At 48.2% G+C, this 15,292-nt stretch overlaps 1 protein-coding gene across 7 annotated transcripts; it reads left to right on the top strand.

The window, feature by feature from the left end:
* Positions 1-10,091: 10,091 nt before the first annotated feature.
* LOC123425897 lies at positions 10,092-13,512 on the top strand. 7 transcript variants are annotated; one of them, XM_045109657.1, is made up of 11 exons: positions 10,099-10,263; positions 10,801-10,821; positions 10,927-11,018; positions 11,157-11,287; positions 11,371-11,457; positions 11,546-11,673; positions 11,817-11,913; positions 12,106-12,183; positions 12,324-12,549; positions 12,721-12,944; positions 13,117-13,512. In XM_045109657.1, the coding sequence occupies exons 3-11, from the start codon at positions 10,985-10,987 to the stop codon at positions 13,153-13,155; spliced, it is 1,044 nt and encodes a 347-aa protein (XP_044965592.1). In that variant the 5' UTR covers positions 10,099-10,263; positions 10,801-10,821; positions 10,927-10,984; the 3' UTR covers positions 13,156-13,512. The 7 variants fall into 7 exon arrangements, with proteins under 7 accessions (XP_044965590.1, XP_044965589.1, XP_044965591.1 ...); XM_045109658.1 differs by having other exon boundaries at positions 10,792-10,821; XM_045109655.1 differs by having other exon boundaries at positions 10,092-10,263; positions 10,801-11,018; positions 11,104-11,287.
* Positions 13,513-15,292: the final 1,780 nt, after the last annotated feature.

The raw sequence follows: 15,292 nt of genomic DNA, 5'->3' as shown, positions 1-15,292 counted from the left end.
AAACAGGGAGACTTGTTGCTCAGAAGAATCGAGCGCACAGATGTCCAACACAAGCTCTCATCCCCATGGGAGGGACCCTTCATCATCAGTAGGGCATTGCACAACAGTGCATACTACTTGATCGATGCCCAGAAGCCAAGGAAGCGCAGAGGGACGACTCCGACCAGGAGACGGAACGTCCATGGAACGCGGCATTGCTTCGCCCGTTCTACTGCTAGAAGGCAAGTATCAAACATGGAAAGAGCATGCACATATGTATCTTTCTCCCTCTTCAGGGATTCCTAATGAATGCAATGAAAAGAGCATGCAGATATGCTTCTTTTTAGATTCATATCTAGAGTTTTCACTCACTCTGTGAGTCCCTTGACTGGCTCTAATAAGCTCGGGGGCTCGCTAGCCGCTGAGACGACTTCCTTATGTTGTAGAAAAGCACATAGTGTACGCTGGCCGATCCCTGGTCACCTCGTAACAGCTACAGACCGGCTCCCGGCTGTCCGGCTAGCGAGGCGACGCCAGGTAAGGCCGGATGCATGAAAAGTTTGACTACAAAAAGGTTGCCGGCTCGAGTTGGTTTGCTCTTTTTACGATCCCATTCTAGCCGGCCTCTCCTGGTTTATGTCTGAGTTTTTAAGTCTTGGTGGCTTCGAAAAATCTAAGTCATATATTCCCAAAGACAGAAACCTCGACCCAGTCACAGACCGACTCCCGGCTGTCGGGCTGGCGGGGTGGAAACTAGGGGGGTAGAAGGGTTGGAGAAAAAGAAGTCAAGCAGGAATCAAAAGATGAAGATATAAAACAGCACGCATGGCATTACGAATATAATGCAGAATCCATACATTCAAAAGCATTGGCCCACGGCCTAAGTTCATTACACCCCCCAGTGGGTGGAACTGTTGGACTGACAAAATATTGCAGACAACGAAAAGAAAAACAGGACCGGCTAAGGGGTGGCGGCCTCGTATGTTGCCCCGGCTGCTGCTCCTGAAGTGGTGGCTCCACCATCGCTGACTGCTCCCGAGACGGTGGCGTCGTCTCCTTCACGAGGGCATTCGGCTCCATCCGCGGCGGAGTCGGCATATGCCTCGTCGCTGGAGGCGGCGTTTTCCACTTCATGGGCCGCCTCGTCGGAGCTTCCATCGGCATCATAGGGCTGAAGGCTGTGCAGATCCTCACGGATCACATTGTCGTCTTCAGCCCGCTCCAAGTTGAGCTCATCCCAGGCGGCGTACGAGGCGATGCCGCTGGCCCTCACGCGCAGGTCCTCCTCCACGGCCTGCAGCTCCCCCTCCAAGCCGTCGCGCTGAGCGACGAGCTTGCCCAAGTCCAGGTTTCGGTGCCAGGACTTGGCCAAGCGCAGGGCCATGTAGGCTCCAGCACGCGTGGCCGAAGCACGCGAGGCGTCAAGGCGGTCATTGCCAGCCGCAAGCCAGCGGGAGAGCCGGCTCATCGACGCCAGCTCCACGCCATCAGGCCACAGAGCCTTCACCATCGACGAGCCTGCAACCTGGAGCCAAGCCATGGACTCGCCCAGGGAACGTAGGCGGGCTCTGAGGTCCACCCCGATATCCTCCATGCTCGAGCCGGAGACATCGTCTACCTCCTGCCCGGCCACGCGACGCTCCTCGCAGCTCACCTCGACGACCGTTTCGGTTGCGTCCCGTGTCTCAGAGAAGAGACCTAAGATAGGGGAAGGGGCGCAAAGAAGAGTAAGAAGAGGAGGAGGCAAAGAAGAAAATTCAAGACAAAACAAAGAGGACTCACGGTCGAAGTGGCCGTCGGTCTCGTGAGCACTCTCGAGGGCCTCAAGCTCCCACATCTTGCTCACTTGGGGTGATGCGGGTGACATCTTCTTGGAGGGCCGCGGCTGTGTCCAGCGCCTTGGCCAGCTACGTCTGCTTCTGGATCAGGGCTTCCTCCTTCTCCTTCAAGTTAGCGTCCTTGAGCTTCATCTCCTCGAGATGAACCGTCTCAAGACGCTCCACGTCGGCAGCATGGGAGGCGTCCTTCTCCTACAGGGAGGCGCGCAGCTGCTCCTGCTCAACCTGGCGGGCCGCCTTGAGCTCCTTCTTCTCAACCTGGAGAAGAGACAACTGCTGCTGGAGCCGGCCATCCGCCTCGTGCAGGGCATCCAGCTCCACGGCGACCTCGTCCAGTCGGGCCTGAAGTTCGGCGACCTGGCCATCAGCCGCCTGGTTCTAAGCCCGCAGCGTGTTGTATGCTTGCACGTGGGTATCATAAAGATCCTACAAGCAAAGAGGAAGGAAAAGTAAGATTCGGCCTGGTTAATTCATAACCAGCCCGATTCTCGGGGGCTACACCGAGTGGGTGCGCTAGCGCGCCCCCACTAAAAAGCAAAGCAAGAGATGAGCTCGAAGAGATTCGGCCCGGCCAATGCTTGGCCGACCTGATTCTCGGGGGCTGCACCTAGTGGGTGCGCTAGCGCGCCCCCACTGATTCAAGAAGAAGAAGAAAAAATCGAAATCCAAGACAAAGACGAGGCACTTACCCTGGTGTGCTCCTCCAAGCGCTCCAGATCGCTGCCCGCCACGCGGGGCTGCCTGCTCCACCTTGTGTCGGCTGTTGGCAAACAGCGACACCAGCTCTGGGACACCTTGGAGTATGGTGCCTACGGGGAGCTTCAGGCATTCAAGATTGGCCGCTCGCCAAGCCTTCATGGACCGGCTCCCGGCTCTGGGGCCGGCTCCTGGAGCAGCCGGGCCACGGTTGGAGACGACGATGGTGCCGTCTCCAGGCGTCGGTATGGCGTTCGGCTCCGCCGATGTCCCAGTCGGCGTTGTCTCCACAGCAGGAGGTGGATTGGCCGCATCCGGCGCATCCATGTTCGCCTCTAGCGCATCTAGGGCCACATGTGGCGCGTCCAGGTTCAGTTCTGGCGCGTTGGCCGCCACCTCGGCCTCCAGGGACTCAGGGATCTCCTCGAGATCCACCGGCACAGAGGCGTCTGGCTCGGACGGCTTGGCCGCCTCGGTCCTCCGGGCGCGCCTCGGGACCGCCTCACTAGCGGGCTCCTCCAGGCGAGCACGCATGGAGGGGTCATGTCTAGCCTTTGTGTGCCTCTCCGCAGGCTTCTCGGCCCGGCTGGGCCGGGACTGGCCCTCGGCCATATTCTCTGCGGCCGCATCCCAGCGACGGGTGGATTGTTCCTCAAGTTCCTTCTGGGCAGCGTCAGCCGCTGCCTAGCCGACTCTCTCAGCGGCGGAGGCGGTGTATTCCTCTACATCCTCAGCCTCCCTTCCAAGTGGCGCTTTGAGGAACAAATCTTCACGCAAGATAAAGTAAAAAAGAATGAAAGGGAACCCTTACCCTGTGACGATGGGCACCTGCCTCATGGTGGCACCAGCACGACGCTTCTTAACGTCGCCTGCTCGTGCTCCGGCTGGAGGACCCGTCGCAGCTCGCTTGGGAGCCGGCATGGAAGCTGTGGCATCCTTGCCTTTCCTCCGGGCCGCCTCGCCAAGACCGGCCGCCTCGGCCTTATGGGGTCGTCCGCGCGTCAGAGGCGGGCTGGTAACCTCCTCCACCCCGTCGGAGTCTTCCTTGAAGGCTGCATCAGATAGGGAGGATGGAGTCTCATCATCATCCATCCAATCGACAATGGAGGGCTTCAGATGCTCACCAGACGGCTCCGTGCCCTCCGACTCCAATGCGTCCTCCGAACCTTCGGAGGTGGTAGAACAAGACTCGATCATTCCCTCGTCCTCGATCTCCGAGGCATCAGACGTCACCATGTCCGGGGCAGGCGGATTGAGTGCCTGCAGCTTCTCGAACATCTGCATAATGGAGTCAGCGGCCGGCTCAAAAAGATGATCGACTACAAGAAAAACAACAAGAACAGACTCAATGAGAGTGCTTACCATTGGAGGCGGACGGGACCGGCTGTAAGGGGCCAGCCCCCACACCGAGTTCCCACTATCATCCATGTGGGCGGTGGAAATCTGGTTCACCCCCCGCGCCGGCGCGCTCGCTATGAAGCTCTTGGTGGAGGTCCGGCAGGGATCATACCGGACACTCATCTGGCAAACCATATGGGGCCGCCTCTGCAGACGCAGGATCCTGCAGGAGACCATGGTGGTAAGCAGGTCACGACCAAGGAGGCCTCGATCCTTCAAGCTATCGAGGTAGGCGCCGATCTGCGCCACCTAGGGAATCGGCTTTGGATACTTTGCTCCCCAGTTCAACTTCTCCATCGGAGGATCGATTTTGAAGGGGGCATGTTGAGGGTGTCGTGTGCGGGGTTGGCGTTCTTCACATAGAAGAAGCCTTTCTGCCACTGCTTGATGGATTCTTGCAGTGGCATCTGGGGGAAGCCGGACTTCGATCGGTGATGCACCAGCGTGGCTCCGCACGGCGTCATCGGGCGAGGCCCGTCGAGCTTCTCCAGCTCGGCCTTGTCCATCTTCCTGGACTGCTCCTTGAAGAAGAACAGGCTCTGCCATAGGTCGAGGCAAGGCTCGATCCCCAGAAAGCCCTCGCATAGGACGACGAAGGCCGACAGCTGGAGAATGGCGTTCGGCGCCAGGTGGTGCGGATGCAGGCCAAAGAAGATGAGCCAGTTGGAGAAGAAGGTGCTCACCGGGAGCTTGAAGCCCCTGTAGAAGTGCTCATCGGGGCCGTCTCGGTGTCGGGGATCCGCACCGTCACAAGAGAGGCCGGGGGCAACATCCAGCGGTGGCGGAGCGCCTTGATGTGGCCGTCGCAAATCTCACTGTTGAGCCAAGCTCTGTGGGATGAGGTCTTCTTCGAGGAAGAGCCGCTCGCCATGACTGCGGGCGACGGATGCTCGGGAAGACTGGTGGCACGACGGTGACGGAGAGGAAGAAGACGAAGGTGGACAGACTCTTTCTCTCTGGGATCAGGGAGGAAGAGGGCGTCAATGCGGGGCGAGAAGGGGGCGAATGGCCTCCTTGATACCCCCGTATCCCATTTAAACCCCACGAAGGATCGTGGGGAGGGGATCCGGTGCGTGCGGAGCCCCACTAATCCCGTGTATTACGGGCGGTAGAGTTTCCTGAAACCCAACCGTCTCAGAGTAAATCCGCACAGGATCCTCCGCACGGCGGCCAAGGGGGCGCCGTGGCGGGACCCAGGGCCCAGGGCCGGTCCCGTCACTTGCGTAAACCATCATCACGTCAGGCTAGGCCTGGCACGTGGCGTGATTTGCGCCGCCTACGACGAAGCCGAGGCGTCGCTTGGAAGCCAGCCGGCCCTCGAGCTGGCGTCCCCTGCCGCAGGCGGCGGCAGGAATACAACGACAAACAACCAAGCCGGTGAGGCCGCCCGCAACCCAGCGGCGGGCCTCTCCAGCTTCGGGGACTACTGTCGGGGGGATAACCCCGGGGTAGGCTCATCGAACCTGCTCCTTTATCTTCAGCCCAAGAGGAATGACCAAAAAACAATTCTACAAGGCCCAAGTCCCCTCGCCGGCTAGGTAACACCTACCGGCTAGGGGGCGAGACGGCCAACTCTCTGGCCGGCGAGGCAACACCTGTCGGCTAGAGGCAAGACGGCTACCTCTTCCTGGCTGCCTAGGCAAGCGAGCCGGCTAGGAACGAGGCGGCTGTGCCCAAGTCGGCTAGTCAAGCAGGCTAGCCGGCCGGGGATCTCAAGTCACATGAGATCGTAGGTCATGACGAGACCGTACAATTAAAGGTGGCTATGCCTCAGCAAAGGTACTAGATCGGAGTGCACGGCGGGTACCAACGTCGGCGGCCACGCCGCTGACCTCCCCCGGCTCTGATCCATCACCCAGCACACTATCGGCCATCAAACTCCCACTCCACTACTTCACTCTGTGTGGGAACAGTGGAGGCGGCCGTACCGTATGCCCATGACGAATCTCGCTGGGCGACGCCGGACGTACCACACGTGTCCTGCGTCAACCTTACGCGAGAGCCTCATTAGCTAGCCGATGGGTCCCATAGCCAGACGGGACCTCGCAGCGAGCGGCCCCCTCAAGCGACAAGACAAGACCCCTGTGGGCCCCCTGGCCAGCCGGCAAGGCTGCCAGCGGGGTCCCACTCTTGTACCCTTTATCCATATTGTAGGCCGGTGGGTTCGTCTATAAAACCCCCCGGCCCCCTCCATGCAGAGGGTCGGTCAACTGTTCACACACACACACCAACCACATAGGAGAGGTAGAGACGAGTCGGCTGCTCCTTCTTCCTCCTCCGCAATACAACTCCAGGAGCAACCTTGTAATCCCAACCATACATATCATACACTCCGGCAGGACTAGGGGTATTATCTCTACGGAGATCCCTGAACCTTGGTACATCGTGTGTTCCATGCTTGTACCAACCTCGCTCCCAGCGCCCTCCGGTGCCACTTCGGTTCCTACCTTCTTTAGCCTACCCATGGCTTATGTTGTGAGTATTCACCGACAAATCACGTCACCTTGCGTCATGTGAGGGCGTGAGGAAAATATGGTGGCCTTAGTGGCATCTCGGGAAGCATTGTGCCTCCACACCACTCCAACGGAGACATGCTTCCCCTCAAAGGGAAGGAACTTCGGAAACACATCCTCCTCTTCATCGGTTCCACTTGTGGTTATTTCCTACCTTTACTTGTACTTACTTATTGCTTCTTTTGTTGTTGTTAGCATCATATAGGTTGATCTCTTAGTTGCATATCTAAACAACCTATTTGTTGCTAAACTTAATTTATTTAAAGAAAAAATTAAAATTTGTTAGTTGCCTATTCACCCCCCCTCTAGCGAACCACATCGATCCTTTCACCAGTCCTATAAATTCACAATTACGAACAAAAAAATAAGAGAGAAGTTTTCATCACGTTTTACGAGACGGAGCCGATGCCACCTCCAGTTCTTCCTCGAGAGTGCTGATCTAGAGTCCGTTTGAGGCTCCATAGAGGGGAATTCACGGTCGTCGTCATCATCAACCCTTCTCCATCAACAATTCCATGATGCTCACCACCGAGAGTGGGTAATTTCTTCGTAGGCTTGCTAGACGGTGATGGGATTGGATGATAGTGATTATGTAATCAAGTTATTTAGATAGGGCATGATACCTAGTATCCACTATGTTCTGAGATTGATGTTGTTATGACTCTCCTATGCTTAATGCCCGTCACTAGGGCCCGAGTGCCATGATTTTACATCTGAACCTATTATGTTTTCTCTAAATATGAAAGTGTTTAGATCCTATCTTGCAAGTTGTATGCACCTATTATGTGTCATGATACGCATACTCCAATGTGACAATGATTGTGATTCTTTCCGGTGATTGTCGTAGTTTGAGGAGTTCATGTATTCACCATGTGTTAATGCTTTGTTCTAGTTCTCTATTAAAAGGAGGTCCTAATATCTAGATTCCCTTATGCCCCCCCCCCCCCCGCCGCCACGGGAGGGTCGGACAAAAGATGTCATGCAAGTTTTTATCGCAAGCACATATGACTATATACGGAATACATGCCTACATTACATTGATGAATTGAAGCTAGTTCTTTGTCGATCTAGTGTGTAACTGTTACATGATTGTTGTCATCTAAATCATTATACATCACCGAACCACGTGCCTACGGTTTTCATATATTGAATATTGCTAAGTTACTTTTGCTGATGCTACCGTTACCACCACTACAAAACTATTATTGTTACCATTACCATTATTACTATTTTTTTGTTGTGCTAATAAAACTTTTGCCGGAGAGAGATATCACTGGTGTGGTTGAATTAACAACTCAACTTTTAGGACCACTAAATATTCTTTCGCCCCCTTGTGTAAAATCAATAAATTAGGGTGTAATACTATCCGTGAAGACTGTTGCGCTCCCCTATACTTGTGGGTTATCAATTACTTTCAATGAATAATACTGAAAGATTACATCGAATAGGTCTCCAAAGAGATCATTGTATTGAAGATCAAACCAGAGATTAAGAGAGAGAGAGAGAGAGAGAGAGAGAGAGATCCATCTAGCTACATGCTAGGGACCCGTAGGTCCTGGTGGAACTACTCACACATCATTGAAGATGCAACAAGGTTGATGAAGACAGTGTGTGTGATGGATTCCCTCTCCGACATAGCACTGGAAAAGGTCTCTAGATGGGATCACGGACGAACAAAGACTTGTGGCGGCGAAAAAATGTGTTGGGGGCTACCTTAGGATTTTTGGTATATATGAAAATTTATAGGCTAGAGAGGCGGTGCAAAGGACACACAAGGGACTCAAAGGGGGGAGGGTGCACCCCTGCCCTTGTCGCTTCCTCGTGCAACGTCTCGACTCCATAATAAGCTTCTAGGTCTTCTTTTGGTCCAGAAAAAAATGTCAAACAATTTTGTCGTGTTTGGACTCCGTTTGGTACATATTTTGTAAAAACTTAAAAATGCAGAAAACAACAAGTAGCTTGATTCAATAGGTTAATTCTCAAAAATTAATATAAAATGATGTACAAAGCATACAAGATTGATAGAATAATAACGTGAAACAATGAAAATATAGATTCTTGAAGACGTATCAGCATTCCCAAGCTTAATTCCTACTCGTCCTCGAGTAGATGAATGATAAAAGCAAATTTTTTATGTTGAATGCTACCTAATATGTCTATCATGTAATATTTTAGGTATAAAAAAAATGAGAAACGATGACTTAATAAATATTGAAACAATAATATAGATAAGTAACAGTGAATAGTCATTGCCTTTCAAAGTATAACAACACTAAATAACGTTATTCCCTACTCATTTAGTCATGTAAGCAATGGCATACCTCCACCTTCCTAATGAAAAGTATAAATTATGATCACCGTGGTGCCGAAACAAAGCACTCGACTCCTACCTTTTAATGGGTTTTATTCTTTTTAAATTTATTTAATACTTGAGCGTGAGTCATGGACTTTTAGTACTTTAGGTGAAATAGTATGATAACATGGATTGATAAGAGAAGACAAAAGTTTGAGAAAGTTCCGCACCAACTCGGCGGATCGTTGGGCTATGGAAATGTTTTCAAGCCACATCGATATGAGAAGTAAGGATTGTCGTGCAACTTTTGATACACTAAAGTTATAAGTATATGAAAGCTCTTTACCAAAATTAAATGGGTATAGATCTAACTTTTTTATTCACGAAAAACTTAAAAATTTAAGGAAGCATGTCAATGAAATATGCAGGACAAATTTTATATTTATTTTCATTAGTATGTGAAAGTGACTGAACATGAAAACAAATTTTATTTACTTACAACTTGATAAAACTAAAAACCTATATGACTTCATGTAAATGCCTTTAATAACGTATGCAACGATAATCGGTATGCAACGATAATCGATAATAGCATAACATGTATGCAATGACGATACGTGTATTTTAAGAAAAAAAAAACTTGATTTTGTATTTTTTGGATGGATTACAATGATCCGATTAGATCAGTCATAGTGGAAGTAACTTAGTAGTATTATTTACTTGAGACTAACAAACATGTTGATGTGGCACACAATTAATAAAGAAAGATGGTTAAAGTAACATATGTAGATACCATAACATGTTAAATGTTATGCTACTATGTGTCATGCATGTTACTTCCTCCGTTCCTAAATATAAGTCTTTTAAAATGGTTTCACTAGAGAACTACATATGGATGTATATAAACATATTTTAGAATATAGGTTCACTCATTTTGCTTCGTATGCAGTGCACTAGTGAAATCTTTAAAAAAACTTATATTTAAGAACGGAGGGAGTAATAAATAAGACAATCTATAATACTATGCATTATTAAGATATTATCATACAATAATAGCATATACAGTGTGAGAATAATGGGATAAAAACGTATGCTTTGTGCAAGGACATATTGGGTGTTTATATAAGGCATAAGCCAGCCAAATAGAATTGATCTTTATCTATACAAAGGATATATCTACAAGATCAATCCTAACTTAAACAAACAGGCACGCCTAATGTTACAATGTCTAACATACAGTACATGATATATTTGGCGCTATGAGCAGCCTTACTGGAGTAGCTTCGACTGGATGTGCCACGCCGATGGACCAGTTCCCCGTGGGCGTGCCTTTAGACTGCTGCCGGGTGGCACCGCCCCCGCGCCCTCGCAACGTGAATAAACACGCCGCCGAGCACGAGCCAACCACTGAAGAAACCCGTCTCGATCTATCCACCGGTCTTTCATTTCTCTTTCTTCCTGTCAGTCGCACCGGACAGTGTATATCTGGATCGCATCCTCCTCGCGTTGACGCACGCAGCCGCAGCTGCAGCCGCCGCTACCGCAGGTGAGTGAGTCCGCGTCACAGCTTCTTCCTTGGCCGTGCTTTCCGTGATCCCGCTGCTCGTTTCGCTTGATTCTTCTTTCCTTGGCAATGCGCACCCGGGGCCTGCAACGGCGGATCATTGTCTTTATCCTCCTATTATTCTCTCAGAATTCCGCCCTCCTTGTCCTTGATATGGACCATGGAATCGTCCGGAAGCTATCTTATCTGACGGGCTTGATTGATTGTGAAATACGGAGTACGTAGTAATTTTAGAGCCTAATAAACAGTTCACTGATTGATTGCTCTTTTGCCACTTTTAAAGTGGTAAGTACGTATTTAGAGCACAACAGAAGACCAATCCGTTCCATTCCATTCTTTCCCCTCTATTTAGATGCAGCATGTTTGAAGATGGTGATTCGGAACAGGGGCTTTATTTTTTATGCTTGATTCGAATCAGCATTTATTTTGATGCTTTCCTACATATTTCCTGCTCCCATTCCTTGATTCGAATCATCCATAACCGGGCCCTAACTCATTTTCTGTACTAAGCTGTCGCAGGCAGGGACACTACTGAAGAAGGTGATGCTCACCGTCCAGAGTTGCAGCAAAAAACAAGTAGCATTGAACGCAACAGCCTGCATACCGATGTTCTCCCTGCTCCTCTTCATTTTCTATTCACTTCAGACGATCTTCCTCAACAACAAACCTCTTGCCATCACGATAGCATCCTCTAGATCATTGCATGAGATCGACTCCAATTCTAAGCCTGTTAACGGGTAAGTTCTGTTTTGCCTTCCGATAACCTCATGAAAGTCTTATTTTTTCAGTCTAGTGTATGTGCGGCTGAATAAGTTGAAATAGGCTTCAAAATTCATCGTTGGAGGTTATTGCTAACCCGAGTGCCAGCAAGGTAGAAACTGAACAACAGATGGAAGGCAGCACTCAAAAGAATGCGACGTCTGGGTGGAGCATTGTGAAGGAGGAGCTGACATTTTCAGCTGGGAGTGCCCCTTTCAGTAGCTGCCACGCTTCCACCATTGTAGAGGTACTAGTATATAGCTTTTGGATGCGCCAGAGTTTTTTTAAAGAAATATTATAAATATTTGTAGGTAAAATTTCTCTTGCTAGATTGGGAAAGACAACTTTTTGGTGGCTTATTTTGGTGGATCCAAGGAAGGTGCTCCGGATGTCAGAATCTGGTTGCAGAGATACAGTGTGGGTTCAATCTATCCAGGACACTTCATTTTTTTTTTCTATTAACTGAGATACTATCAGTTCTTCCTAAGAATCTTACATTTTGTAGGATGGTCACTGGCATTCTCCAGAAGTTGCTGATGAGCAAGATGGGGTGCCCATGTGGAATCCTGTACTATTTCAGCTCCCCTCTCATGAGCTGCTCCTCTTCTATAAGATTGGTCAGGAAGTTCAGAAGTAAGAACTTTATTTTCCTTCTTTGGCCTCTGATGTTGGATTGAACTGGCAAGAGAATCGCAGGATAGAGCAGTTAGATGAAGCCAAATGATTTTATTATAGGATTGTATTCGGGTACTTGGTGATAAACTCAACTTGTTCAGGTGGAGTGGTGCCATGAAAAGATCGCTGGATGGTGGCATATCCTGGTCAGAGAGAGAGCAGCTACCGCCTGGTATTCTTGGCCCTATTAAGAACAAGGCATGTCTAAATTTGTGGTTTTTTCTACCTTGAATAGCTTTCTATAGCAGTATGCAGTGTGCACATTTAACAGCAGGATTGCTACTGATTGATAACAAGTCAGTAGTAATTTAGTGCTTTTGTGGCCTTTGTCAGCATGGCGCCATGTTTTATTGAGTAAATTGGTTCCTGATGACAACTTTTTGGATGCAGCCTTTCCTGCTTGAAGATGGTCGCCTACTATGTGGGTCGTCAGTAGAAAGCTGGAACTCTTGGGGTGCATGGCTGGAGGTAACCACTATGTTCTAGTGTTTCATTTTTTATATAGAAAAACATATGCTCCAAGTTTATAGGAATAATGTAGTAACTGACATCAAGCGTTTATCACATCCTGTATTGTGGTTCTAACGAATCCCCTTAACAACTTATAGGTCACAAAAGATGCTGGCAGGACATGGCGGAAGTACGGTCCTATATACATAGAAGGTGAAACACTTGGGGTGATTCAGCCAGTTCCATACCAAACTGCCAATGGGACAATTCGGATGCTTTTGCGATCTTTTGAGACAATTGGCCGTGTTTGCATGGCCGATTCTGCTGATGGTGGTGTGACATGGAGTTACGCGCACAAGACTGAGCTTCCTAATCCAAACTCTGGTTTGTTCTGAACCGTTTGGCTAAATTAGCTTTCTCCTTGCTTCTCTACCCTTTTGTTGTATTGGAAAATGTTTCACTACCCTCGAGAGATCATGTCTGGTGGGACAATAAATAATTTATGTACAGTGTTTTATAATTCTCTGTTTTCTCCACTGGACTTCACACCTCAAGGGATCGATGGAGTTAAGATGAAGGATGGAAGAATACTAGTTGCCTACAACACTTTCTCCAGGGGCATACTTAAGATTGCAGTCTCCAGGGATGACGGTGATTCATGGAACGAGGTAATGACACTAGAGGACACGAAAGGTATGGAGTTCTCATATCCTGCGGTAATCAAGACCATGGATGAGCTCGTACATATTACATACACATACAACCGGACGCAGATTAAGGTAATTTCTCTGATGCATAAATAACTCTAATCTTATTTTGTATTACCTCCATCCCAAAATGTAAGACGTTGAACTGCAAAAACATCTTATATTTTGGGACGGAGGTAGTACTTAGCAACAGTCTTCTGTCAGTTGGCGCATTTTCTTAAGAGTATATTTCAATTCTTCGCAGCATGTCGTTCTTCGACCTAGTGGGACGGTGAAATTGTAAGTCTGCGACTACTGGGAGACTCATGGTAGCAATCCAAAGCGCTTCAATTCATCCTCGCCTACTTGGTTTGACCATTGCATCAGCTTATGTTTGCTCGTGAAATAATTGGTTGCTACTGCAACCCAATAAATAATTTTACAGGATGATCGTAGTAAATGTAATTGTATGAACAAATGCATATGGGATCGGCGACTTAGCATAAGGCTTCCTTATACGGCAGTTATTTCCCTTCATTTTTTTGTTGGGTGAACCAAAATACATTGTTCTTTTCCCCCCTCAAACCTTTGTTCTCTTGGTCATGTTTGTCACTGTGATGCAACTTCCAACAAATAAAGTACTAACTGTTATCACCGTAAAGCAATTTCAATATAATGATATATTTGTTACTCTGTGAGAATCCCTGTGTACATCAATGGTGGGCAGAACATGCGGATGCTATGTTTCGTTGATGTTCTATTTGGGATTGTATGTTCAGTATGACAATCAACAACTCCCTCCAGAATGTAAGATGTTTTGAATATTTCGATATGATAATCAACAACTCCCTCCAGAGTGTAAGATGTTTTGAATATTTCGATATAATAATCAACAACTCCCTCCAGAATGTAAGATGTTTTGAATATTTCGATATGGACTACATACGGACTAAAACGAGTGAACAAACACATCAAAATCTGTCTATATACATCTTACATGGAGACGCTTGTAGCTCCTGGGAGCATCCAATGGCTCCCATCCCAGGTGGCTTTGGAATATGTTGCAAAGAAGCCCCTCAGAAGTTCAGGAATTGGAATTGCATGCAGGTACACCAGCTTCACATATGCGTTAGATCTGAGATCCAACGGCCAGAAGCATGTATCATGGTATCATCTAAGGCTCGGTATCACCTGAAACTTTGCCCATCACATTTGTGAATGGAGGGAGTATTCCGGATGATCGGAGGATTGTTTGATCTATTATATTGCACAAGTTCTGTTGAATTTTGAATTGAAATATTGTTGAATTATGTGTGGTTCAAACATGAAAGCTAATTATTACTCTCTCTTTCTCAAAATATAATGTGGATTTTTCTTTGAGAAGTCAAACTTATCTATGTTTGACTAAGTTTATTAAAAATTATTGACACCCACAAATACCAAATCAGTATCCATGGATTCATCATAAAACATATTTTATAATTTAGTTATTTTGTATTACAAATATTGCCATTTTTTCTATAGCTTGTTCAAACATAGAATCGTCTGATCTTTTAAATACACCTCAAAATTTGAAACAGAGGCACATTGGTGTGAAATTGGAGTAGAAATGAAGTTCGCATGCACAAAGAGGAAATAAGAGAGAAAATATATGGTGAGCAATTTAATAAGTTCAACAAAATAGTACACCGTAATCTTTTTGAGATTTTTAGATGGCACAATAAACATTATAGATACCGCCTTATTGGATAGAATATTAGAGTTGCTCTTAGCCTTCAGAACATTTCAGTTTCAGTTTAGAGGTACAACTGAAATAGCTGTAAAAGAATTGAGGAATATATTTGGGTTAATCAAGGAGGAGGAGGTTGTATTATTTTTAATTTGTTGACCATGTGTGTACGAAGACCAAGGATGGGCTAATAACCCAGTGCCAGGAGAAGGGCGGCTCTGTGCTAGAACCTGTAAGTTGCCGTTATGAACTTGTAAGTTCTTTATCGTGCGTTTTGAATGAATCTATAAATTGTTATTATGATCACCTCATTAGACGTTAGAACAACTCCAGAATGCGTCATCCAGTATGAAGTGACTTGATCGCATCAAAGCGACCCGCGGCATGCCGCATCCACGTCGCGACACGACTGTTAGGAACTCCCTCCGCCCGGTCGGGCCAAAGGGCCTGCACGACGCCTCGGCCTGCCCGTAGGGGCCGGTCCCATAGGAGTTGAAAGTAAACTACCCGGCTGTCGCAGACGTGCGCCACCTCTGTTGCCGACCACTCGGCAGCCTTGCCCGGCTCGCAGCTGGCTCGGCACTGCTCTTCTCAGTGCACCTCTACGGCCCGCTCCGTCCACACCTGCGTCTCTGGAAGCGAGCTGGCCCGTAGAAATAAAATACTCCCTCCGTCCAAAAATAAGTGTCTCAACTTTGTACTAGCTCTAGTA

This window comes from Hordeum vulgare, chromosome 2H (genome assembly GCF_904849725.1).
Source record: "Hordeum vulgare subsp. vulgare chromosome 2H, MorexV3_pseudomolecules_assembly, whole genome shotgun sequence".
NCBI lineage: Eukaryota > Viridiplantae > Streptophyta > Magnoliopsida > Poales > Poaceae > Hordeum > Hordeum vulgare.
This window is presented reverse-complemented; position numbering and strand designations above follow the sequence as displayed.

Bases quoted from the DNA above. Each gene is read 5' to 3' on its own strand.
- LOC123425897 (XM_045109655.1), top strand. From the start codon at position 10,825: ATGCTCACCGTCCAGAGTTGCAGCAAAAAACAAGTAGCATTGAACGCA. The intron at 11,674-11,816 runs GTAAGAACTTTA...CAACTTGTTCAG, and splicing joins ATTGGTCAGGAAGTTCAGAA to GTGGAGTGGTGCCATGAAAA. The intron at 11,914-12,105 runs GCATGTCTAAAT...TTTTGGATGCAG, and splicing joins TTGGCCCTATTAAGAACAAG to CCTTTCCTGCTTGAAGATGG.